The 24,384-nt window shown below is 59.1% G+C and overlaps 2 protein-coding genes across 15 annotated transcripts in view; one reads left to right on the top strand and one right to left on the bottom strand.

Moving 5' to 3' along the window:
* Window positions 1–6: 6 nt before the first annotated feature.
* Window positions 7–4,971, bottom strand: SACK1H (scaffolding CK1 anchoring protein H). Its single transcript, XM_017883442.1, is given in 8 exon segments — window positions 7–1,875; window positions 1,878–2,048; window positions 2,051–2,113; window positions 2,116–3,158; window positions 3,398–3,522; window positions 3,590–3,754; window positions 4,526–4,944; window positions 4,947–4,971. Coding segments are annotated over 8 exon segments (3,564 nt in total). The 3' UTR covers window positions 7–322.
* A 3,370-nt stretch (window positions 4,972–8,341) lies between these two features.
* Window positions 8,342–24,384, top strand: part of IQANK1 (IQ motif and ankyrin repeat containing 1) — a 58,638-nt gene continuing 42,595 nt past the window's right edge. For 13 of the 14 annotated variants that reach the window (XM_017883443.1, XM_017883449.1, XM_017883445.1 and 10 more), the window contains exons 1-3: window positions 8,342–8,589; window positions 10,228–10,316; window positions 14,194–14,283. In XM_017883443.1, the coding sequence (XP_017738932.1) occupies window positions 10,232–10,316; window positions 14,194–14,283 (175 nt within the window). In that variant the 5' untranslated portion in view covers window positions 8,342–8,589; window positions 10,228–10,231. The remainder of the gene's footprint in view (window positions 8,590–10,227; window positions 10,317–14,193; window positions 14,284–24,384) is intronic. The other variant, XM_017883444.1, reaches the window with a different exon arrangement.

The following is a 24,384-nucleotide window of genomic DNA, read 5'->3' on the forward strand; positions in this document are numbered from 1 at the left end:
AAAAAAAAAAAAAAAAAAAAAGGTGGGGGGGACTGAGGCACAAAGAGATGGTGGAGCCAGACGCTGCGCCACGCAAGGCTGACGGTGCAGAGAAGGTGCTGAAGAGAGAAGGTGCTGACGGGAGAAAGGCACTGGCGGCAAGGGGCTGGAGCCCCAGCGTTGGGGAGGCCAGGGGCAGAGACAGCAGCTGCCAGGTGAGCCTCCAGTGGAGCTGAGGTCTGGCGCACTCAGCCAAGCCCCAAGTGGCTATGGCCTGACGGCCTCTGCTCAAACCCATGCGTAGGACTCTCTGTTCCGTGGGGGCTCTGGGTGACCAGGAGACTCACTTCTTGCCTTTGAACGTCCCCAGGATCTTGGGCACGAACTTGCCCACCTTGCTGTCCCTGGTGCCCTCCTCCGCGGGGCCTTCCCCTGCCCCAGGGCCACTGGCCTCCTCTTTCTTGCAGAAGACCTCAAAGCGGCTGTACACGCGCTTCTCCTTGCGCATGCTCTCCATGCGGCGCAACAGCCGATCGCGCTCCTCCGCGCTGGCTGGCAGCGTGCGGCTCAGCCGGCCCTGGGTCCCTAGGCTGTCCGAGCGGAAAATGGCTGAACACTTGTCCTTGTCGGACATATCCGGGGCCAGGCCGCCAGCAGCCGGTGGACGGCCTAGCTCGGGGCTGCTGTGCGAAGGGCCAGGGCCCGGGGCAGGGACCGCACGGTGCTTCTGGCCGTGGGCGCTGATCTGCTCCAGAATGGCCTTCGTGTCATCCCGAAGGTTGCTGCTGTACAAGGCATTGGCCGTGGCTGAAGTCAGGCGCGCCCGCGGGCCCCGCTCATCTCCTGTGGCAGCCTCTGTGCTGTCACCCCGGCCCAGTGACGGCCGCCGCGGGCTCTCAGGTTGCCCGTTCTCCTGCGGCACTGGGAAGCCACCCTCATCCTCCATGTGCCGCTCGCCCTTGGGGCTCAGCAGCTGCCTAAGGCGCAGGGAGCCTTTGCGCAGGACTTCCATGGGGCCGCTTGGCCCCTCCTCCATGGGACCGGCCTTCGGGGACTCCCCGGAGAAGGTAAGAGTGAGGCTGCCCCTGCGTTCCGGCACGGGAGGCACCGGACTGCCCCTGCGCTCCGGCACGGGGGGCACCGGACTGCCCCTGCGCTCCGGCACCGGGGGCACCGGACTGCCCCTGCGCTCGGGGTAGGCTGAGGTGGGGCTCCCCTTCTGCTCAATAAATCCTGTAGTTGTACTTCCTTTTCGAGTGGAAAACCCGGGCGTGGGGCTCCCCTTCCGCTCAGGGTAAGCCGAGGTGGGGCTCCCTTTTGGCTCATTATGGAGCACCTGGTGCGCCCCGGGCCCTTCCAGGGGCAGAGGGCTGTCCAGCCCTTCCGGGGAGGTTGAGCGGCCCTGGGCAGAGAGGAAGCGGGAGGGCAGGCGGTCGGAGCCGCTCCGGCCCAGCGTGTCGAGCAGCTGTGCCGCGGTGAGCGAGGCGGCTCCCGGCTGCCGCTCCGCCTCCTGGTGCAGTTGCTGCGCAAAGGAGTCGCGCAGGTCCAGGAGGCAGCTCTCGAGGCTGCGGCGCTCGCCACCCACGCCACCTGAGGCTGCCACCTCTTCCCGCCACGCCTGGGACACGACGGTCTTGCTGTGGTTGGCAACGGTGATGGCGCCCACGCCGCCGCCGGAATCGCGGGCTGGGCCTTTGTACTTCTCCAGCAGCTCCGCCACCTTGGTGGAAGCCGCGGAGCGCACGGCCTCTCCTCCGGGCCCCAGCGTCTCGCTGACCGTCTGCTCCTTGTGCAGCAGCTGCACCTTCTCTGTGGCCGCCGCAGTCCCGGCTGCGCCCTCAGCCTGTGACGTGCTGAAGATGAGCGAGGAGCGCAGCCTGGAGCTGCGCTGGACCAGGGGTTCAGGCGCGAGCGGAATGAGTCCTGCTTGGCCAGGCCAGGCTCCTCCGGGCCCTCGCGCTCTGGGCCGTTGCCGCCGCTGCCCGAGCCTGGCACCGGGACCTTCGTGGGGAAGGCTGCAGGGACGCGGAAGGCTGAGGGGAGCAGGTCGCCGGCAGCTGCCCGGCCCCGGGAGCCAGCACGTCGTCTTCGTAAGCCTCCGCTTCCATGGGCGCCGGCAGGCCGTCGTCGCCCCATCCTCGCCATGGCATCCGCTCAAGTAGGAGGCCAGGCGCCAGCGCCGCAGCCCGGCCCGCCCCTCGGGCCCGCCCCTGCGCTCCGGCTCCGCCTCGGGAGCGGAGTCTGGGCCAGGCCTCGCCGCCGCCTGGCATGGGAAGCGCTGGGTCAGGTTGGGGCGCGGGGCCCCGCTGGGCTCCAGGCCACGGGGTCCGGGCCCGAAGGCGGGGTCCGAGCCGTGGCGCACCTCGCGGGACGCGCTGGACGGCACGTAGTCCAGCCGCTGGTGCCCGTCGGGTCCGAGCTCCGGGAAGCGGGGCCCGGCGCCCAAGGGGAAGTCATCCGGGTCCGTGAAACCCGCGCGGCCGCCGCGAAGCTTCTCGAACAGGCCCTGCGGGCGCGCCGGCGCGAGCTGCGGGTCCCACTGGTACTGCTGCTGGTAGAGCTGGTCGCGGTGGAAGTGGCTGGTCTGGAAGCGGAAGTCGTCGCCGTGGCTGAGGAACGTCTGCCGCGACACCTGCCGCGCGGCCGCGAAGTTCTCCCCGGCGCCGGCGCCCTCGGTCGCGAAGCTGTGCCGCTTGAAGGCGTCCATCTCCAGGTGCCGCGCCTGGAAGAAGCCCCGCGCGCCCGCGAGCTCCCCAGCCGGCCCGGCCTCGGCCTCCAGGCGCCGCGAGAGCGGCCGCAGACCCGCGTGCGGCTCCAGCGCGCCCCCCGGCATCCGCGGAGGCTCCTCCCGGCGGAAGGCCGACAGGAAGTGGCGGTCCGGGTCGAGGAAGGAGGGGAAGCCCAGGCCCTCTTCCCGGGGTGGCGGGAACAGGAGGTGTGCTCGTTTCGGGAAGGAGAAAGGGGTTGGCGCCCCGACCCCAGGGACGCCCACGAGGGGCCCGGCCCCGGCATACGGAGCCAGGGCATAGGCATCCATGCGGGCCAGGGCCGCGGCCGAGGGCACAAGCGGCTCGGACTGCGCGAAGAGGATGCGGAACTCCTCATCGAAGCTGGAGACCAGCTCTCCTTGGAACACGTGTGCCAGGCTGCGGTGGATCTTCTCAAAGGACCACATGAAGCTGTGGGGGGTCAGGGCCAGAGTCAAACGGAGCTGGAACGAGGGCACTGCAGCCCCGTGGGCATTGGGTGGGGCAGGGAGGACGCAGGGATGTGAGGTCCGCAAGGACCTGGGCCCTGCTAGGCTGTGCAGGGGCTACAGGACAAGGGCTCCTGGCAAGGAGGGCCCTGGTGTGGAAAGGGGTGCTGGGGCTACAGGAGGAGGCCCCAGAGAAGGGGTGAGGGAACCTCGCGGGCGCACCTGTAGCTCCCACTCATCACCACGGCACAGTCCACCAGCAGGAACTTCTCCTTGACGTGGCCCTTGAAGGACTTCCCAGTGCGGCAGTAGTAGGTGGGGCCCGCCACAGTCCGTACCCGCAGGAACTGGGGAGGGAGGGGAGTCAGATCTCTGCCACGGGACCTCCCCAATCTCCCACTCCCGGGAACTCACATCCACGTGGTGCAGGTTGACACGGCACTTGTCGGCCATGTCCAGGAAGTGCTGCGCGTTCATCTCATCCAGCAGGATGTAGACTGGGACGCGACGGGCGGCGGCCTCCAGCACTTCACTGAGCAGGTCCACATCAGTGAACATGTCCATCACCACAGCCACCACCTGCAGGGGCGGGTCAGGACAGAGAGGAGAGGCCCCTGCTGTCCCCACACTATTGTCCAGCCTCCCCTCCACGGCCAGGAGGCGTCTGGATCACCCACAACTACTGTGAAACAAGTTAGTCCATCCCAGGGAGTGGGACCACGTCTGGAAGATGGGTAGGAGGAAGGGAGCACAGGACCGGAAGAAGTGTGGAGTGGCTGGCCATAAGGAGGGAGCCGAGGCAGGTGCAGGGCAGAGAACCCTGGACGAGGGTGGGCCAGTTTGGGGTATGGGGCCCTACTGGGGCACGGCAAGGGTACCTCAAAATCCCCTCCACCCTACAGACGGCTGAGCTGCCCCACTCCAGGGCAGATGTCAGGGCTGAGTCCCAGGCTCCAGTTCTGCCTTGGGACAGGGTTGCTGCCATGGGCAGGGGAGAAAGTCACGGGCCTTTAGCGGCTGGACCTGATGCACCCTCCACCGTCTGCTAGCTGTTTGGTGAGGATTAGAAGCCCTCAGCTGGCCAAGGGCCACCGGGCAAGATGAGAGGTAATTATCTGAACAATGAACCCAGGCTGGTGCGGTGCCCACCCATCTCAGAGCCCCTGAGTTTCTGGGCACTGGCCATGACCATGGGCAAGCAGACCTGGCAGCCCTGAAGATTGTTGCCAGGAACCCCGCTCCAGCTGGAGCTCAGGGTTCACCCAAGCTGATTATGCTTATGCGTCTCCTCCACCGTGGTGCCTTGAGCCCAGGCCCCTCCCCACTACCCTCGAGCCCAAGATGGCGCACCTGCTGGGCGGAACGGATCATCCTACGGGCCTCATCCTTGATGCTGGGGCTGTCAGGAGGTGGCGGCTGCACCAAGGTGGTCACCTCGGTGCCCTGGAAGCCGAAGGTCAGAGGCCAGCCCAGGTCAAGCTCAGGCACGGCCTGGTCTGAGTTCACTGGCCAGTATGTACCTGAGGAGCCATCCATGTCCACGTCGAGAAGGCTGCCTTCAGGTGGCTCTCGGGTAACATACTGTGGAGGCCGAAGGTGTCGGCTCACATGTTCCAGCTCTTCAGGGCACAGGAAGTCCGGTGCCCCCTCAGTCGCCAGGAAGCGGCTGTAGGCCTCCGAGCCACCCTCGGCCAGTGCATCCACCGCCAGGCGGTAGTACTCTTTGTAGTGAGGCGGCAGGTACCCGGGTGCCAGCGGGTTGTCCCCTGCGAGGAGCTCTGGGAGCGACGGGCCATGTTGGGGCCAGGGGTCTGGAGGGGCAGGGAGACACATGACTAGGGGTGGGGCACTGGGACCACTCCTACCCTCTAGCATGGACACACTGTGGAAGGGGCTGTCAGTGACTTGGGTAGGCTGAAGTTTAGCCCATGCCCAGGAGGCCTTCCAGGATACCAGCCGAGCCAGGCTCACAGAGGGCAACCCAGACCGTAGGACGCCCCGAGCTGAGGGGACACTGATAAGAGGGTGGGGCACAGGTATCCCAGCCCTCTCTCCTTCCTCTGGGAGGCTGAGGCAGGAGAACTGCTTGAAGCCAAGAGTTTGAAACCAGCCTGGGTAACACAGCAAGACCCCATCTCTACAAACAATTTTAAACATCAGGCAGGCATGGTGGTGTGTGCATGCAGTCCCAGCCAGTTGGGAAGCTGAGACAAGGATTGTTTGAGCCCAGGAGTTGGAGGCTGCTATGAGTTATGATTGTGACCCTGCACTCCTGCCTAGGTGATAAGAGTGAGACCGCATCGCTACAAAAAATGAAAATAAAACCAGCCTCCCCAATATTTTATGACTGTTGGCTTAAAGACAAACATAATCCAGGCTGCATTCATCATTATTCACTTTTTTAAGACATGCACAGGCCCCTGGCACTGTGCCTACTGGACAAGCTGGTGCCACCCATGCTGCCATGTGTCTGTCCCTGACTGCCTGGAAGACTGTGGGTAGGTCACTGCACCTCTCTGGCCTACCACTACTGCACAACACAGCTGAGGGTCCACAAGACACCATGCCTAGCCAAGGTGAGCGCAGCAAACAGGGCTGTGACCACCCTCCTCCTGGAATGGCAACCTTAAGCCCCACGCATAGCCCGGGCCACACCTCCTCCCCATCCTCAGAGTTTCACAATTGGGTTCCCACAGCCCATTCTATGACTGCCCAGCCCTGCAACACTGACCCCTAGACTCTGTCCCTGTCTACCAGCACCCCTCCTTCCCTTGACCTTTCTTGTCGCTGTCCCTCTCAGATAAAACCTCCCTGGACCACAACCCCTTGGTGCCCACAGGGCCCTGCAGGGCCTGCACTCCACATCGCCCAGATCTGCCTCTCCACTTGCTCAGAGTCCTGTCACCACCAGCCCGTCCAGGGCAGCAGGGACCTTTCCAGGTCCTGGGCTCCCCACCATCATCCATACTTGGCTGCCCCACAGCCCACTCTGTTCTCCAAAGGGTCCCTGCAGGGTGCCTGGCCTCTCCAGAAAGGTGTCAGATGGGGAGCACCCAGGGCCCACGCACATGGGGTCACCGAGCTACCTGGGTACCTCTCCCTGTGAAGGAGAGCCCTAGGGCATGCTCGCCCATCCCACTGCTCTCGGGTTGGGGGAGGGAGGCAGGACACTTACCCCCGCCTAAGCACACGGTTTCCCAATGTTGGCCCTGGCTGGGAAGGTGGTTCAACCCAAACAAGGATTGTGTGCCCTGGGGCGCTGACCAATGGGCGGCTGGCCCAGCTGGACTGCATGGGTGCTAGCTAGGCCACTAGGCTGAGATGTGGGGTCAGGAGGCCGCTCCTGCCTGGTACCCCTGGCGGTGACATGGAGTTGGGACATGGGAAATACCTGGTGCCACCTCAACAGCCCCAGAATGCCACTGCCTGGGAGAAGCTGTCCCCAACATCTCTTTGTTGAGGCACTGTCCTCATGGTTGACATATGGGGCCTGGTTAGGGCACAATGTTCTGGTTGTGCCAGGGGCAGATCGAGGCAACCACATGGGGGTGAGGTGTAGGCCTGTCTGGCCTGGCCGGGACGCCCCACTCACCACTGCCAGCCTGGCTGTAGGGCGGTGTCTTGACCATACAGGGCAGGGAACAACCTGCTGACCTTGTTTGAGGGCATTTCCCGACGCTGGGGGACAACTTCTAAGAAAGGAACCCCCTGTCCTTCGCCCTTTGGATTTCACAGGGGGGGATATCCACACAGGTCCAGGCTCTAGGCTGCGTGTAATGGGGGCAGGGATCATCTGGACTGTGGAATCCCCCGTCGCCAGGAGCCCTCCCAGCAGACACCCCTCCTCATCATAGGGTGATGCCAGACCTCCAATGGCTTCATTCCTCACATGGTATCTTTCCCATGGGTACGTGTTCCCGGTATGGACGGCCGAGACACCCCAAGCCGGAGATGGAGCACCCCAGTGGCATCCATGCCCACACATTTGCCTACAAACGCCTGCCCAAGGGAGGGAGGGCGCGGAACCACTCATGGCAATGACTCAGCACAATCACTCCTTCTGGTGCTGACCCTGACCCCTGACTCCGAAGTCAGGCCCCTCAAGCTGGCCTTCAAGGAACCCCATCCTCTCCACCCTGGCAGGAAGTGGGGTTCCTGAGTATCTGGAAGGAGGACCCCATGGGAAGGATCCGGAGTTCCTACACACAAGTGGGGTGAGCCCTGTGCCAAGTTCCGATAGGCGCAGGAGGGCCGCGGAGGCTCTAGGCGCTGGAAAGGTGGGTGCGAGGAAGGGCTCACAGACCGGAAGTCCGCTCCAGTGGATAGCTTGCGGGGTGGGGCACCCCCAGCCGCCAACGGGGTCAGTGCACCCTACGAGCTCGGGCTGCGCGGCGGCTGGGTGCCCATCCACCACCCCAGCCTTGGGAACGTGGGCGTAAAGGCAGCCCTCCGTCACTCGCCCTGCTTCCACCGCGGGGATCCAGCCGCACCCTGGCCACCCCAGTCCCACGCGGCCCGGCGCGCGTCCCAGGGAAGGGTCCAGGCCGGTGCCCAGCACCGACTCCAGCTAGGCCGCAGGGCGGCAGCGAGTCCGAACGGCCAGGCAGGCATCGACCCAAGATCCCGGCCGCTTTCCCACTCGCTCTTCTCGGGCCGCCGTCGTCGGAGGGCGCTCGCGCCACATCCGCACAGCGGCGCCCCCTGTCCGAGCTGCCCCGCCGCCCCGGCCCCGCGCCGCGGCGCGCTCCACTCCCATCGCCCCTCTCTGGTGCGCGGCCCCGGCCCAGGTGGCAGGCCGCGAGGGTAGCCCAGGTGGGACCGCAGAGGGGCCGGGGTCCGCCCCCCGCTCGCCCGCGGGCCGGGGAGGGGGGCCCTACCTGGCCAGGTGCGCGGGGTCTCGGCACAGGGGCAGCAGGAGCCGACCGCCCCAGCGCCTCCGCGGTCCGGTCGGTCCAGCAGCCACTCCCGCCGCGGCCCGCCCGGCCTGATTCACGCGCCCGCCCCCGCCCCCGTCGTCCTGCTCTGCCTGCCCGGGCAGCACCTGGGGGGCGGAGCGCCCCACCGCGGCGCGCCCGCATTCCTGCGCCCCGCGCCCGCCGCGGCCGCCCGCCCGGCCCGCGCCCCCGGCCCGCGCCCCGACCCTCCGCCCCGACCCGCCCGTGCCCCGCAGCCCGCGTGCCCAGAAACCCCGGCCCAGCGCCGCCGGAGACCGTGAGGCCCCACTTCAAAGCCCTCGACCCCCGGGAGCCCAACTGTTGACCCCAGGCTCAAAGTTCCTAGCCTGACCCCTGACCCTCGCCCCGGAAGTTGGGGTGACTCGGAAGTTCCGGCTCAGTCGCTAGGAAACGAGCCAGCCCGACGCAAGGGGCGGAGCTTTGACCTCCTCGCCGAGTTGGTGAAGGCAGGTGCGGCAGGTGAGGGCGCTGGGGCGGCGTCGAGCCCCGGGCGGGGCCGGGTCTGGGAGCCCCGAAAGCACAAGGGATCCTCTCACCACACACCGGTCTCCCACCGCACCAGCGTCCCACACGTAGAGGGGACCCCGCCCACACAGAGGACCCGCAGGCCCGGACCCCCACCACACACACACACTGATGCCCACAAGTACCTGGGTCCCCCATCTTTCTCCCTCATCCCTTCACATCGATGCCCACACTTGTAGGGGACTCTGCTGCAGTGACCCCCAATGCACATGCAGACCCCGAATGACCTGTCCCTCGTGTACACCAACCCCCCAAGCACAGGAGACTCCTCAGGAAGACAGAACCCAACGAGCACACCCAGTCCTGTCCACTCCAGTCACCCACGAACACGCTGCCGTCCGCACACGTAGGGAACCCCACTGCATATGAGATCCCTCAGACACCGATCCCACACACAAACAGGGGTGCCATATTCACACTGACTCTGAGAGACCAGAGGACCTCCCTCACACATACAGAACCCTGGGTGTACACTCGGGGACCCAGCGAAAACCAAGCCCCAACACGGACAAGGGACCCAGTGTGCACACCAAGCCTCACGTACCAGACGCCCCCACATGTACACAGCAACCCCCACACACCACCCCGAGCTGCCCCTGGGTGCTCCAGTACCCCCACATCCCCCTCAGGCCCTCACTTAGGGCCTCTCCCCCCACTTAGGCCCTGCCCTGCACTGGATTACCTGTCCAAACCACCACCCTTCACCCCTGCCACTCCCACCCCAAGGACTGGCCCTGCCTGAACCCTTTCTGATGGTATCAGTCACCTTTCTCTTTGTCCCTCTTGCCATGTGATCCTATTTTCTGTTTTCAGGGTCACTCCCAGTTTCATTTGTTCTTTCCCCAGACAGTCAGTGACACCCCACTGGTACCAGTATGCTGGAAACATGGGTGGGGGGTCAGACCAGTGCCCAGGCAACTGTGCTGCAGCGTGTGAGGGGCATGGGGCACCAGGGAGGACCCCGACAGGCTGGGGCAGGCAGGAGGAGCCTCCCAGGGAAATGAACTTAGGGGTCAGCTGTGTGGACTAGGGAGAGGGGTATTACTCCAGGACCTGACAACACCATCTGCCAAGGCCGGGACCACATAGGGTCTGAGGGCATGGAGGGGTGAGTGCCTTGGGTGGGCTGGGGAGCAGGCTCAGGGGTGGGCTGGGTTCCCAGGGCAGTGGAGAGGCATGGAGGCTTCAGCAGAGAGGGCCGTGCTCATGCTTATGGTGAGAACAAAGACCGTCCCACTGGCAACCCAGCACCTTGGGGCAGTGAGAAGAGTGCTGGACTCCAGATCCTGGGCCTGGCAGGATGGGCTGAGCCTGGGGCAGAGGGGCAGGCAAGCCACGGCCGGGGGATGGGATGTGGCCAAGTGCTCTTGCCAGGCATCCCGGCTCAAGCTTCTGGGCACACACCTGGGGCGGGCAGGCAGGCAGGACACCAGCTGGGAAGCCTCGGGGGAGCCCATGTTCCTGCTGTTATCCACTCAGGCCCCCGTGGTGTGCCCTGTTCCCCACTGCCGCTGCCCCGCCCTCTGCCACTCTGAGCACCCCCTCTCTGGTCCTTCCCTACCCACCCCCCAGGAGAATGCACAGTAAGAAGGGAGGATCCAAAGCTGCAGCTGGGAAGTGGCAGACGCTCCACCCTGGGCCCAAGCCGAGCGCCACTGCTGGTGAGTGCACCCTCTGACCTCCAGGGCACTGTCACCCAAACACTGACCTGTAAGACCTTCTGTGTAACCACTGAGAGACACCCCCTCTGAGGTGAGCCCTTCTTCCAAGAGTGGCTCTCAGGGGATCTCTGAGTTGGGATTAGGTGTGACTGACTGAGGGTTCATTCCTTCATCTCAGGCCTTGAGTCTGGATCTTTTTTTTTTTTTTTTGAGACGGAGTCTCGCTCTTGTTGCCCAGTCGAGCGCAATCCCAACTCACTGCAACCTCCACCTCCTGGGTTCAAGTGATTCTTCTGCTTCAGCCTCCCGAGTAGCTGGGATTATGGATGTGCGCCACCACGCCCTGCTAATTTTTGTATTTTTGTTTTAGTAGAGAAGGGGTTTCGCCATGTTGGCCAGGCTGCTCTCGAATTCCTGACCTCAGGTGATCCGCCCACCTCAGCCTCCCAAAGTGCTGGAATTACAGGCTTCAGCCACCGTGCCCGGCCCAGCCTGAATCTTATACCCCTGGGGTTGGGGTGGGGGCCTGGGGGTAGCGCTCAGAGAAGCCCAGCTTTGGAACACACGGAGATGGGAAGGGGTAGGTGGGAGGGGCCTAGGTGGCCAAAAATGGGTTTTGAAACCGGAGGGCTTGAGTCCAAGTTGGGGATTCTCAGTCTAAATGTGTGTTCCGCTCTGACTCTGCTCCGTCTGGCCGTCCTGTGCTGCCCTCTGCCTGCCGCTTTGCTCCCAGTCACCTTCTCCATAGTCACTTCCAGGTTGGATGGTGACAACTCACCTGGGCTGGGTTTTCCTGTGGGTCGGGAAGGGGACTTCCCCCAGTTCCCCCCCCACCCCGCCTTCACTGTTGTCACTCCCTTGCCCCAACTCCCATTTATTCTCTGTGCTGGCTGTGAACACATTCCAGGCTGCAGATCTGGGGTCCTTCAGCACCCAGGCTTGCGCTGGGGTCTGTGATTACTAAGAGAGTACCCCATCCTGCTCCCCAGACTGCCCCTCTGCTTAGAGTGGGCCTGGCCTGACACCCCTGGATGCCAGAGAGCTCCCAGATTCACAGGAGCAGGTGGGATGATGATGACCACTCCTCCACACCAGGCTGGGGTTAGATCCTAGTTCCCCAAAATAGCCCCAGCTGCGTCTGAGGCCAGCAGCCCTCCTGGAATGAGGATAATGGGCACAGGCACCGCATGCTGCTTCCGCAATCTCTAGCCCTGAGTACACTGCACTCCAATAAACGGGGCAGGGCAGGCAGACCAGCAGGCCAGCCAGGAAACTGGGTTGCGTGGGTGGGGGCTGTGCTCTTCAGTTCTGCTCCCTACTGACTGCACACCCAGGCCTTCGCCCTGCACCACAGCCCATACACTGCCCTGGACAGCTCTGGCCCAGCATACCTGGGTCTGCTGCAGGGACACCTCTGTCCCTGAACAAGTGTCTGCCCTCAGTGCCCATTTCCACCAAGCACTGGGCCAGCCTGGGCAGGCTTGCTGTCCCTTGGTCTTGCAGTGCCCTGTGTGGCGGGCACCGGCCTCACTTGGCAGATGTGAAGATGGGCCCACAGATGCCCTGCATCCAGCCTGGCTTCCTGGCCCTCCACAGGCATCCCTAGGTTGCTGGAGTGGCCACCGCACCAACACAACGGTCTGAGGTCCCCTCCCCGCCACCCCATCCAGGCCTTACCTGGCCTTGGGTCTGCAGTGCTTCGAGGCCCTCACTCCGGAGCTGCTCCAGGGCCACGGCCAGCTGCAGCCCCTCCACGTGCACCCAGGCCTGCTCCTCCTGCAGCTGCTGCAGCCACAGCTGCTCCTCCTGTAGCTGCTGCAGCCACAGCTGCTCCTCCCGCCACAGCTGCATCTGCAGCTGGACCTGCCTCCACCGGTCCTCCAGCAGCAGCTGCTCCTGGGCCAGGCAAAGCTGGACCTCATGGAGCCTCAGCAGTTCAGGGCCCAGGGCTGGCATGGGGCCCCCTGCTCCACAGCCTTCCATGTGCCCAGTGAGGACCAGCACCAGCTCAGACCCTGGAGCAGCAGCCGGCACCGGCCTCGAGGCTGCCTGTGGCTGCTCTGGCCTGGCCACCCTGGGGTGTCCCTGAGGTGCTGGCTCGATGCTGGTCACGTGCCCTGTAGGGGCCACCCCCACATCACCCTGAGGGCCCCCTGGGGTGAGGGGCGGGGGCTCGACCTCAGGGCCCTGCTGCCCAGCTGCCGGCTGGGCCCTGCCTGCCCTCCTGGCCCGGGATTTGCGAACTCGACCTCGTTTCCCAGACATGGCCCTGGATCCAGCGCCTCCTTCACCAGGTGTCTGCTCCCCAGGGGCCCTGGCTCATCGACTGGCCGGCCTCAGGCCAGCTCAGAGGGCGTCCCTGGAGGCCACAGTGGCTGGAGCCTCCCACGCCAGGCTCGGCCCCCTGTTCCAGGTCCTGCCTCTTGGCTGGTGCCCGCAGCACCGCAGCTCGGGACTCTGGCTCTGCCTGTGGGCCTCACTGACCCCACTCGGTGGGGCTGGGCCACACCAGGGAGTTTATAGGGACTCCGCGGCGTGGTGGCTCGCCTGGGCTAAGGCTGACTAACGCGCTGACACGGCAGCACAGGGTTTTACAGGCCGCAGGCCCTGCTGGCGAGACTGGGAGGGAGGCTGAGAAGCTGGAGGAGGCAGCGCAGCAGCCAGAGCGCCGGCTGTGCACAGCAACGGGCGTGCCTGGTCCTGCCCTGGGCGGCACCAATGCCCCCCCCGCCCCCGCCCCACCCCAGCTCCCCCGGTCCCACAGCTGGTCGAGGGAACTGCATCCTGGCCACACTGACCCTCGGGGCCCAGACCCTCCCTGGCCACAGACAACCTGAGCCCAGCTGGCCATGGGAATCCCCAGCCCGCGCACTCCGGAGGGCTCCAGGGCAGCTAGCACGCTCACAGGAGCACCGCTGGGGTTTGGGCTTGCCCGTGGTGTTTGGTGGAGACAAAGGACCCAGGGACACAGTGGGAGCTAGGGCAGGGTTTGGGCCACTGCACTGTGGCTGGCGGGAGAGACTGGGCCCTCAAAGGCCCGCATGGCACTTTGTGAACGGATGTGGGGCCCAGAGAAAAGTCGTGGCGGTCATGGAGATGGGGCCAGGGCTCTTGGTGCCATCCTGCCTGGGGGCTGGCTGTCCTGCACACTGCAACAAGGGGCTGACTGGATCAGAGCTGCCTTTGGGTCTTGGGGCCAGACGTGGGGGTACACGGCTAGCCCCAAACACCGGCGTCCTCTGGAGTTATTGTTGGGAGGATGGGCTCCAGGTGGCCTCCTCCCTAGCGTTTCCCCAGCCCGGGGCGGCCGCTGACTCACACCCACGCCCAGGGCCCCATCCCAGCCGGTTCAGTCACACTGGCCGGACTGGTTTGCCTGGCCCAACCCTGCCTGGAGCAGTGCTCCGGCTCCTCTTCAGTCCTAGCCCCAGAAGCTCAGGAGCAGAGGGACAGCCACTTGCCAGAGGAGTGCCGAATTGGACACACACAGACGGGAAGGACCTGGGGGAGGGACGTGGCACAAGGTGGGGGACAATGTCAGGGGTGGGGCAGGGCCAGCAGGCAGCACTGCCAGTCCACAGGGTCCTTCTAGCAGAGATGCAGCCTGTCCATTCTTGGCCCACAAGAGCCTGGGTGCGTTCCTGCTGGCTGGCTCTCCTCTGTGCCTCCCTGAGGCCCGCTGTGCAGTGGAGTATGTGCTGCTGGAGGAGCCCGTGCTCCTTAAGGTTGTCCGTGTGCCTCCCTCGGGAGAAGGCCCGGGTGGGGGCTCCCTATCTGCCAGGATGCACGGCCCTTTTGGTGCCCCCTAAGTGTCTCTTGAGACTGATGGGTATGGGGGCCTCTCACCCCAAGCTCACTGACGGTCCTTTTCCCCTAGGGAAGCCGGGGGAGAACCACCCGCTGGAGAGGAAAGGGGACCGGCAGGCAAGGGAGCCGGCGCCGGCTGAGACCCCACAGGCCCATCCAGGTGAGAGCCCGCGCGTCCCGCGCCCGCTGGGGGTGAGCGGGTGAGCTGTTGGCAGGGGCTGCCCTGGGCCGGGACACGCTCGGTGTGGGCGCGCGCTTGCATGTCATGTACACGTGTGCTTGTGCGCGTGTGCAGGTGCGTGCACGTGTGTGTATGCGCGTATACCCTCACCTGTGAGTGCTCGGCGCAGACCTGCGACACGCCCAAGCCCCTCCCGCCGTGCCCGGCTCTCACCCCCCTCCTGGTGCTCCACCTGCCCGCCGCCCGGGTGCGTAGCCTCTCGGGAAGACCCTGCCCTGCGCCACTCGCCCTCGCGGGGGTCGGGGCCGCCTCCATCCCGGGTCCACCGCATCGTGCCCGCCCAGCGCGCGCCGCCCTCCGGTGGCAGGAAACGGGACACCGCGCCGTCGCCTGGGGCCCGACCGCCTTCTTAGGCTCCGCGGCTCCCACCCTGCGCTGCTCCCGACCGTGGTCGGCCGCTCAAACCTTGTGCCGGGCCCGGAACCGCCCTGAGGCTCTGCAGCGCCTCCCAACGCGAACTCGTCGGTCTCCACCGCCCGCCGCCTTCCTCACTGCTCATTCTGTCCTCGCGGCTGCCCGCCCTCCTGCTTCTGCGCTGGTGCTGCGAGCGTGCTTCACCCTCGGTTCCGCCTGCTCTTCCCTGGGCTCCTCTCCACGGAGCCGATAGGGCCTCGCGGCCCACATCAGGTCTGACCCTGACGCCCCTGCTGGGCATGGGCCATGCTGGCTGCAGCCTTCAGATAGATGCAGGCCTGGCACCAACAGCCAGCTTTCCCCCCCACCCCACCCGGCTCAGGCCCGGTACCGCCCATCTCCTGATTGCCTGTATACTCCCTCACACCGCGTCCCAGGTGCCAGGATAAGGAGCTCAACCTTGTCCTGAGGACGGAAGTAGTGGCAGTTGTTTGATAAGAGCCACAGGTGCGCGGAAGCACCGCCGCGGAAGGACCTGTGGGATGTAAGTGGTGGAGCGTGTCCAGTAGCTGGGGATTTGGCCTTGGCAAGAGGCGGCTATGAGAGGAAGCAGGGAACACAGGCAAAGTCAGACCCTAGGAAAATCTGGGGAGGATGTCCCTTCTGTCACTGAAGGCCAGCACTGGGGCTCTGCCCGGGATCATCTCCAATCGTTCCTGTGTCTTGGTGTCACTTTCTCCAGGTGCAGGCTCCGGGTGGGAAACCAAGAGGCTGCTTTTCTGCTCTCGGTGTCAGGGAAAGGCAGGGGCGCCCCCATTTTGCTTTCTGTAGTTTGAGGTGGACTCCTAGCCTTCCTCCAGTACAGCCCTGCCTCACTCGCTCTGCGGGGTGTGGGGCAGACAGGACCAGGGAGTTTCATCTGGTCGAGGGAAACTCAGACTGCAGGCCGCAGGGCCAGGAGCTGCATCCTGGCTGCACGGATCCTCAGGGCTTCCCATCAGGAGCCCGCACCTGGAGAAAGTGACACCAAGACACAGGGAGCTCCATGACCCCTGCCATGGTGCCTCTTTTTGCTACAAAGTGGGTTTCCGGCTCAGAAGCAGGGCTGCTGAGGGTGCTGGGACTGCATAGGTGGGGTTGGCAGGGGGGTTCTCCACATCTGCTAGGAAGTCTATTTCAGCCAGAACAGGCTGTGTTCCTTTCAGAACAGCAGGTGTCAAGTGAAACTGCCCTGCCTCCAGACGGTAGGCTCAGGGCTGGGCATTTAGTGTTGAGGATGTGCGAGGCTCCAGCCCACAGCCGTGGCCACCCAGCTCACGTGCCTTTGGAGGAGTCCATGCTGCTGACTCAGCGCTTTCTGTGCTGCAGGGACACCTGGTCGCCATCACATGGACACGCTATTTTTGCACTCAGAGGCTATTCCAGGAAGTCCATTCAGACAGAGCACGCCTTCCCCAGCCTCCTCCTCTCGGCCTGCAGCCCTGCTCTCCCCACATGTCTGATGATCTGTAAAGAGGGCTTGTTCTGCATGGGTGGCACTTGCTCTAGATCAGTCTTGGAAAAGGAGCTCATGCTGTTGGTGTAGCCACCATTCCTGCCCCCATGCCACTCTGCCCCAGGGCCTGCTGGCTGCTGTCCGTGGTGGTCATGATGTCCACCTGCCTGTCTGTGCCCCACCGTGGCCGACTCTCTCTAGGGGCATCCCCGCAGGATGCAGAGCCTCCCCCTGAGCTTGGCTTTCCCTGCTCCTCACAGACCCATCCCCCAGCCTTTTCCAACTCTCCGCATCACCGCTGTCTGGGGCCCTGGAGAGCCAGCCCAGCCCTCACTGGTGTCCGGAGTTAGTGATACACAGGAAGTGGGTGATCAGGTGCCCCCGGGGGGCTGTCCCTCGCGGCTGCCCCCCAGGACCTCCCTGCATGGGACTGCAGTGTGCGGGGGAGGTCAGGCTGGAGATGATGCCAGCGTGTGGGAGCCTTTCCCAGCCTTTCCTCTGCATTGGTGCCCTCCCCAGGAGGCATCTGTGCTGCAAAAGGGGGCAAATGCAATGGGCCTCGGGACTCACCTGTGTCATCTGGGCCGGGCCCGCAAACACCGTTTCCACCACGCAGTAGTTGGCTGCTGGGCTGCCCAAGGGCGTGACTGTGGAGCTGGGAAACCCAGCCTGGGAAGGCAGCATTCCAGGAGCTGCTTTCCAAAAGAAGAATAGCCTCCACTAGGAAGGTGTGGCTGAGCCCCAGAGCCCCAGAAACCTGTGGGAGGCTCCACAGGGGGGCCTGCCGGAGGATACACACCCACCATCCCTCCTGCACACCAGATCCCCGGAACAGACAGTGTGGTCCAAGCAGCCCGGCAACTTTCACCTTAGCCAGTAGCCCTGGGCCACACTGGGGGATGGCGAGCCTCTGGGCCTCTCAGTCAGCGGGTGGGACAGTGACCCCAAACATGGCCTGTGCTGCTGCCACGGTGCTAAGGGGCCTGCCGAGCATGGGGTCTTTCTTGCTGGATGGAGGCACAGGTGCCAGAATCTGTCTTTTGCCCTATGGTGTCCTGGCACAGCCTAGATCTATGGACCCCTTCACCGGGTGCTTTATCCCCCACCCCCTAGAACTCCTGGGACCACTGAGATGCCCAGGAGATGGGGGGTTCCTGTGCCTGTGTCCCCTTGCCGCTGTAGCAGCCGCCACATCTACCAGCTCTGCAGGGTGGCCACCAGGCACGGCCTCGGCAGGCTGACGTCGAGGAAAGCCAGCCGTGCTGCAGGTCTCCTGCCCTCTGGCTCTCCACTTCTGCCTCCCTCTTCCACTATTTTTGGTTTGGGTTTTTTTATGTTTTGTTTTGTTTTGTTTTGTTGAGATGGGGTCAGCTGTCTTGCCCAGGCTGGAGTTCAGGGACTATTCCCAGGCGTAATCCTAGCTCACTGCAGCCTCCAACTCTTGGGCTCAAGTGATCCTCCCGCCTCAGCCTGAGTAGCTGGGACTACAGGTGTGTGCTCCCACGTCCGGCAAGCCTCTTTCAGTGTAACTATAGGTTTTTCTCCATCTTTTTTTCATCTTTGGACTTGGGCTGTTTGACTTGAGTCTTCCAGTCTGGATTTTGCCGTTAAGATGGAAAACCTTGAGAATGCATCTTTGTTTAGCATTTAGACATACGGCCCCTCTTCATTTGCTCAGTGGAATTACGATAGCACTTGGAAATGCATCGTCTTGGGTGTGTTCTTTAAGCTGAACTTTTGTAGATCTGGCAGGACATTTAACACCAGGCCATGAAGCCTGCTTCAGAAGTGACTGAAACATCTGCCTTATAGTGTATATTTGAAAAAATCATTTTGTCGTGTGAATAATTACATTGCCATTTACAGATAAATGAGATCAGAAACATTAGTTTCATATATTGTAGTTTTTAGTTTCTGAATACCCATTGGATTCTTTTTCTTTTTTCTTTGTTTTTGAGATGGAGTTTCGGTCTGTTGCCAGGCTGGCATGCACCGGAGGTTGACTCACTGCAGCCTCCACCTCCCAGGTTCAGGCATTCTGCCTCAGCCTCCTGAGTAGCTGGGACTACAGGCACGTGCCACCACACCCGACTAATTTTTGTATTTTTAGAGACAGGGTTTCACCATGTTGGCCAGGATGGTCTCGATCTCTTAACCTTGTGATCTGCCTGTCTTGGCCTCCCAGAGTGCTGGGATTACAGGTGTGAGCCACTGCTCCTGGCCGCTGGATTTGCTTTTAATAAATTTTAGTTCCTTTTTGAAAATTATCCATATTTGTGTCCATTTCATTCATATTTTCCTTAATATACTTACCTATTTAAAGCTCTTTTCTGCTAAATTTAACATCTGGGCCAGCCATTCATCTGCTTCCATTAGCCAGCTTTTCTCTCTCTCTCTCTCTTTTTTTCTTTTCTTTGTTTTTTTGAGACAGCATCTTGCTATGTTGCCCAGGCTGGTCTTGAAATCTTAGGCCCGAGCCATCCTCCTGCCTTGGCCTCCAGAGTAGCTGGGATTGCAGGCTTGAACCATCAGGCCTGGCTCCTCTTCCAATTTTACAGACCCTCGTGATTGTATTGGATCTCCCCGGGTAATCTGGGATGGTCTTCCTGGCCTGAGGTCAGCTGATGAGCAACCTTAATTCATCTGCAATCTCCATTCCCTTTTTGCTGCATCACCTCAAGTATTCACAAGTTCCAGGGGGCAGGAGGCGGACATCTTTGGGAGACATTGTTCCGCCCACCAGAAAGCCCAGGAGCAGCTACAGCCCTGAGACGAGGCAGGGAAGGAGTGCTGCTGTCTGCTGGTGAAGATGAACTGCTTCTGACCCTACCAAGTGAGGATATTGAGAAGAAAGAATTTGCCAAGATGCTAGTCACACACCAACTGCAGAGGCTATGTTGATCTGCTGTGGCAAAAAGACCACTCGTGGCATGGCAGCTCTCACTGGCCCTGCTGCCTCTTCAGGTTTACTATAGTCTGTCACCCACGGTCATTATTAATTTGTTTTCACAAAGGCCGGGCAGGTGAATCTAATGGAGATAGGAACCACCGCACCTGCTTCCCTGGCCTCTGATGTTGGTGTTAACCTCTGCAATTCCTCAAGCAAAGCACTTCTTCTATGAGGCTCACTGTCTTGCTGGAGGGAAGAAGTTCCACAGGCTCTCACTTGGTTCTTCCTACTGTAACGACCCTTACTCCTCTGGCCAACGAGCCAATGTGAGCATTCAGCTGGCAGCTAAGAATGTGTATCCCAATAAACAGGGCAGATCTGCAGACCCACTGGACCCATTAGGGATGGACTTGGGCCACAATGCCTTCCATGACTTCCATAAACAGAGGGGCGTGGTGATCCTGTCAAAGTCCTGGTGTCAATGTCAGTGTCCGGCTACACACCATGTTTCCTTCCTGGAAAAGCCTCTCTGTGCCCCTCTATGTCGGTGACACTTAACCCTGGCAATGGCCACAGACTCCTTCGGGGACAGAGTAGGAGCGTAACTGGTGGGAGTGGTTGGCATGCTTTGTGTTGGGAGAGCTTCCAGCCTCCTCTTCACTTTGGCAGTTGTGAGTCTGAATTTCACTTACATCTGGAGACTGGGAGAGACTGTGGCGGCTGCTGTCTGGCTGGCGGAGCCTCATGTGTCTCTGATCATACTCACTGGGTCAGCAACACCCTACTGACCTCTTCTTATCCAGAATCCCACATCCCAGTTGATATTAGGGCAATCAGTTCCCTGGCTGTTTTCCCCAATATCAACCCAAGCTTACAGAAGACAGTCACCATAGAGCTCCTGAAAGATGCCAGGAGCTCACTCATTCATCCATTTCTTTTGTTGTTGTTGTTGTTTCTTTCTGAGATGGAGTCTCACTCTGTCGCCCAGGCTGGAGTGCTGTGGGGTGATCTCGACTCACTGCAACCTCTGCCTCCCGAGTTCAAGCGATTCTCTTGCCTCAGCCTCCTGAGTAGCTGGGACTACAGGTATGTGCCACCATGCCTGGCTAAATTTTTAATTTTTTGTAGAGATGGGTTCTCACTATGTTGTCCAGGCGGCTCTTGAACTCCTAGGCTCAGGTGATCCTCCCACCTTGGTTTCCCAAAGTGTTGAGATTGCAGGTGCGAGCCACCATGCCCAGTCTTTGGAGATTTTTGATTACGGATTTAATCTCCTTGCTAGTTGTATGTCTATTCAGATTTTCTATTTCTTCATGATTTAGTCTTGTTAAGTTTTGTGTTTCTAGGAATTTGTCCACTTCATCTCGGTCACTCAATTTGTTGGCATATAATTGTTCGGAGTACTCTCTTATGATATTTTTTATTTCTTTATTTTTTCATATTATTTATTTATTTTTGAGACGGAGTCTCACTCTGTCACCTGGGCTGGAGCGCAGTGGCACATTCTCGGCTCACTGCAAGCTCCGCCTCCCGGGTTCACGCCATTCTCCTGCCTCAGCCTCCCCAGTAGCTGAGACTACAGGCACCCGCCACATCGCCTGGCTAATTTTTTGTATTTTTAGTAGAGACGGAATTTCACCATGTTAGCCAGGATGGTCTCGATCTCCTGACCTGGTGATCCACCCGCCTTGGCCTCCCAAAGTGTTGGATTACAGGCGTGAGCCACCGCACCCGGCCGATATTTTTTTATTTCTGTGGAATCAGTAGTAATGTTCCCACTTTTGTTTCTGGTCTTGGTAATTTTAGCCTTCTCTCTCTTTTTTTCCTTAGTCCATCTAGCTAAAAGTTTGTCAATTTTGTTGATCCTTCCAAAGAACCAATTTTTAGTTTCATTTATTTTCTCTACATTTTTATATTCTCTATTTTGTCTATCTCTGCTCTAATCCTTATCATTTCCTTCCTTCTGCTGGCTTTGGCTTTAGTTTGGTCTTCTTTCTGTATTTCCTTAAGTTATAAAGTTAGGTAGGTTATTGATTTGAGATCTTATTTATTAATTTGAGCATTTATAGCTGTAAATTTACCCCTTAGCACTGCTTTTGCTGCATCTCCTAAGTTTGGTATGTTGTGCTTTTGCTTCCATTTATTTCTAAGTATTTCCTAATTTTCTTTGTGTTTTCTTTTTTGATCAATTGACTGTTTAAGAGTGTATTGTTGGCCAGGTGTGGTGGCTCACGCCTGTAATCCCAGCACTTTGGGAGGCCGAGACGGGCGGATCACGAGGTCGGGAGATTGAGACCATCCTGGCTAACACGGTGAAACCCCGTCTCTACTAAAAATACAAAACAGCCAGGCGAGGTGGCAGGCGCCTGTAGTCCTGGCTACTGGGGAGGCTGAGGCAGGAGAATGGTGTGAACGTGGGAGGCAGAGCTTGCAGTGAGTGGAGTCTGGACTGCCTCAGCCTGGGCGACCAGATGAGACTCCGTCTCAAAAAAAAAAAAAATAAAAAAAAAAAGAGGTGTATGGTTTTTTAAAAAAAATAGTATATGTTTAATTCCACCATTTTGTTAATTTTCCACTTTTACTTCTGTTATTGATTTCTAACCTTATCCCACTGTGGTCAGAGAAGATACTTTGTACCGTGTGATTTTTAAAAATCTATTGAGAATTAATTTGTGGCCTAACATCTGGTCTACCCTTGAAAATATCCCATGTACACTTGAGAAGAATGTATATGCTATTATTGGGTAGAATGTTACTGTGTGTCTGTTAGATCTAGTTGGTTGATTGTGTTAAGTTTTCTTCTCCTTTCGTTTATTTTCTTAGACAGGATTTTGCTCCCGTCACCCAGGCTGGAGTGCAACGGCACAATCTCAGCGCACTGCAACCTCTGCCTCCCGGGCTCAAGCAATTCTCTTGTCTCAGCCTCCCAGGTAGCTGGGATTACAGGCACACACCACTGTGCCTGGATAATTTTTGTATTTTTTGTAGAGGCAGGGTTTTACCATGTTGCCCAGGGTGGTCTTGAATTCCTAAGTTCAAGTGATCTACCCGACTTGGCTTCCCAAAGTGCTGGGATTACAGGTGTGAGCCACCATGCCCAGCAAGTCCTTTATTTCTTTACTTATCTTCTTATCTTCTGCCTGGTTATTCTGTCCATTTGGGGGGGTATTGTCTCCAACTATTATTGTAAAACTGTCTATGTCTCCCTTCAGTCCATTGTGTTGGCTTTTGCTTCATATATAAAAATATAAATATATATGCGTGTGTGTGTGTGTGTGTGTGTATATATATTTTTTTTGAGATGGGGTCTCACTCTGTTGCCCAGGCTGGAGTGCAGTGGCATGATCTTGACTCAACCTCCGCCTCCTGGTACCTGGGATTATAGGCATCCGCCACCATGCCTGGCTAATTTTTATATTTTCTGTGGAGATGGGGTTTCGCCATGTTGGCCAGGGTGGTCTCAAAACTCCTGACCTCAGGTGATCTGCCTGCCTGAGCCTCTCAAAGTGCTGGGATTACAGGTGCAAGCTACCATGCCTGGCCTGCTTCATATATTTTGATGATCAGACATTAGGTACATACATATTTATAATTATGACATATTCTTGCTACATTGAACTTTTTTTTGATACATAATGTCCTTCTTTGTCTCTTGTGAACTTTTTTTTAAAATTTATTTTTATTTTTTATTTATTTATTTTTTTGGAGGTGGAGTTTCGCTCTTGTTGCCCAGGCTGGAGTGCCATGGCACGTTCTCGGCTTACTGCAACCTCCGCCTCCTGGGTTCAAGTGATTCTCCTGCCTCAGCCTCGCAACTAGCTGGGATTACAGGCGCCTGCCACCACACTCAGCTAATTTTGTATTTTTAGTAGAGACGGGGTTTCTGCATGTTGGTCAGGCTGGTCTCGAACCCCCGACTTCAGGTGATCTGGCCTCCTCAGCCTCCCAAAGTGCTGAGATTACAGGTGTGAGTCACCGTGCCTGACCTTCCTTGTGAACTTTTTTGATTTAAAAATCTATGTTGTCTGATACTAGTACAGTCATTCCTGCTCTCTTTTGGTTTCTATTTGCATGGAGTGTCTTTTTCTATGTTTTCATTTTCAATGTTTGTGTTTTTTAATCTAAAGTGAATCTTTTGTAGACAGCATATACTTGGATCAGGGGTTTTTATCCATCCTGCCAATCTCTGTCTTTTGGTTGGAGAGTTTAATCCATTTACATTTAAAGTAATTAGTGATAAGGAGAGGCTGGACACAGTGGTTCATGCCTGTAATCCCAGTGCTTTGGGAGGCTGAGATGAGAGGATTGCTTGAGACCTGGAGTTGGAGACCAGCCTGGGCCACATTCTACAGAAAATTAGCCGGGCATGGTGGCATGTGCCTGTAGTGCTAGCTACGTGGAAGGCTGAGATGGGAGGATCACTTGAACCCAGGAGTTTGAGGTTACAGTGAGCTATGATTGCACCACTGTACTCCAGCCTTGGTGACAGAGCAAGACCCCATCTCTAAAAAAAATAATAATAATAAAATAAAATAAATAATTACTGACAAGAAATGACCTACTTCTGTCATTTTGCTGTTTGTTTTCTATATGCCATATAACTTTTTTGTCCCTCATTTCCTGAATTACTGTCTTCTTTTGTGTTTAGTTTATTTTTTTGTAGTGAAATGTTTGAATTTCTCCCTCAATTCCTTTGGTATATATTCTATAGGTTTTCTTTGTGGTTACTATGGGGTTTACACTTAACACCCTAAAGTTCTAACCCTCCAATTTGAATTTATGCCAGCTTAACTTCAACAACATTAAAAACTCTGTTCCTTTACAACTTTGTCTCCACTCCTTTCAGTTGCTGATGTCACAAAATTACATCTTTATACCTTGTGTACCCCAAACCATAAATAATTCTTATAAATGCACTGGTCTCTTAAATTAGGAAAAAAAGTGGAATTACAAACCAAAATTATAGTAATAATAGCTTTTAAACTAATAATTTAAAAATATGGGCCGGGCGCGGTGGCTCAAGCCTGTAATCCCAGCACTTTGGGAGGCCGAGACGGGCGGATCACGAGGTCAGGAGTTCGAGACCATCCTGGCTAACACGGTGAAACCCCGTCTCTACTAAAAAACACAAAAAGCTAGCCGGGCGAGGTGGCTGGCGCCTGTAGTCCCAGCTACTCGGGAGGCTAAGGCAGGAGAATGGCGTGAACCCGGGAGGCAGAGCTTGCAGTGAGCTGAGATCCGGCCACTGCATTCCAGTCCTGGTGACAGAGCGCGACTCCCT

Source organism: Rhinopithecus bieti, unplaced genomic scaffold (assembly GCF_001698545.2).
Source record: "Rhinopithecus bieti isolate Rb0 unplaced genomic scaffold, ASM169854v2 scaffold_13617, whole genome shotgun sequence".
Taxonomy (NCBI): Eukaryota; Metazoa; Chordata; class Mammalia; order Primates; family Cercopithecidae; genus Rhinopithecus; species Rhinopithecus bieti.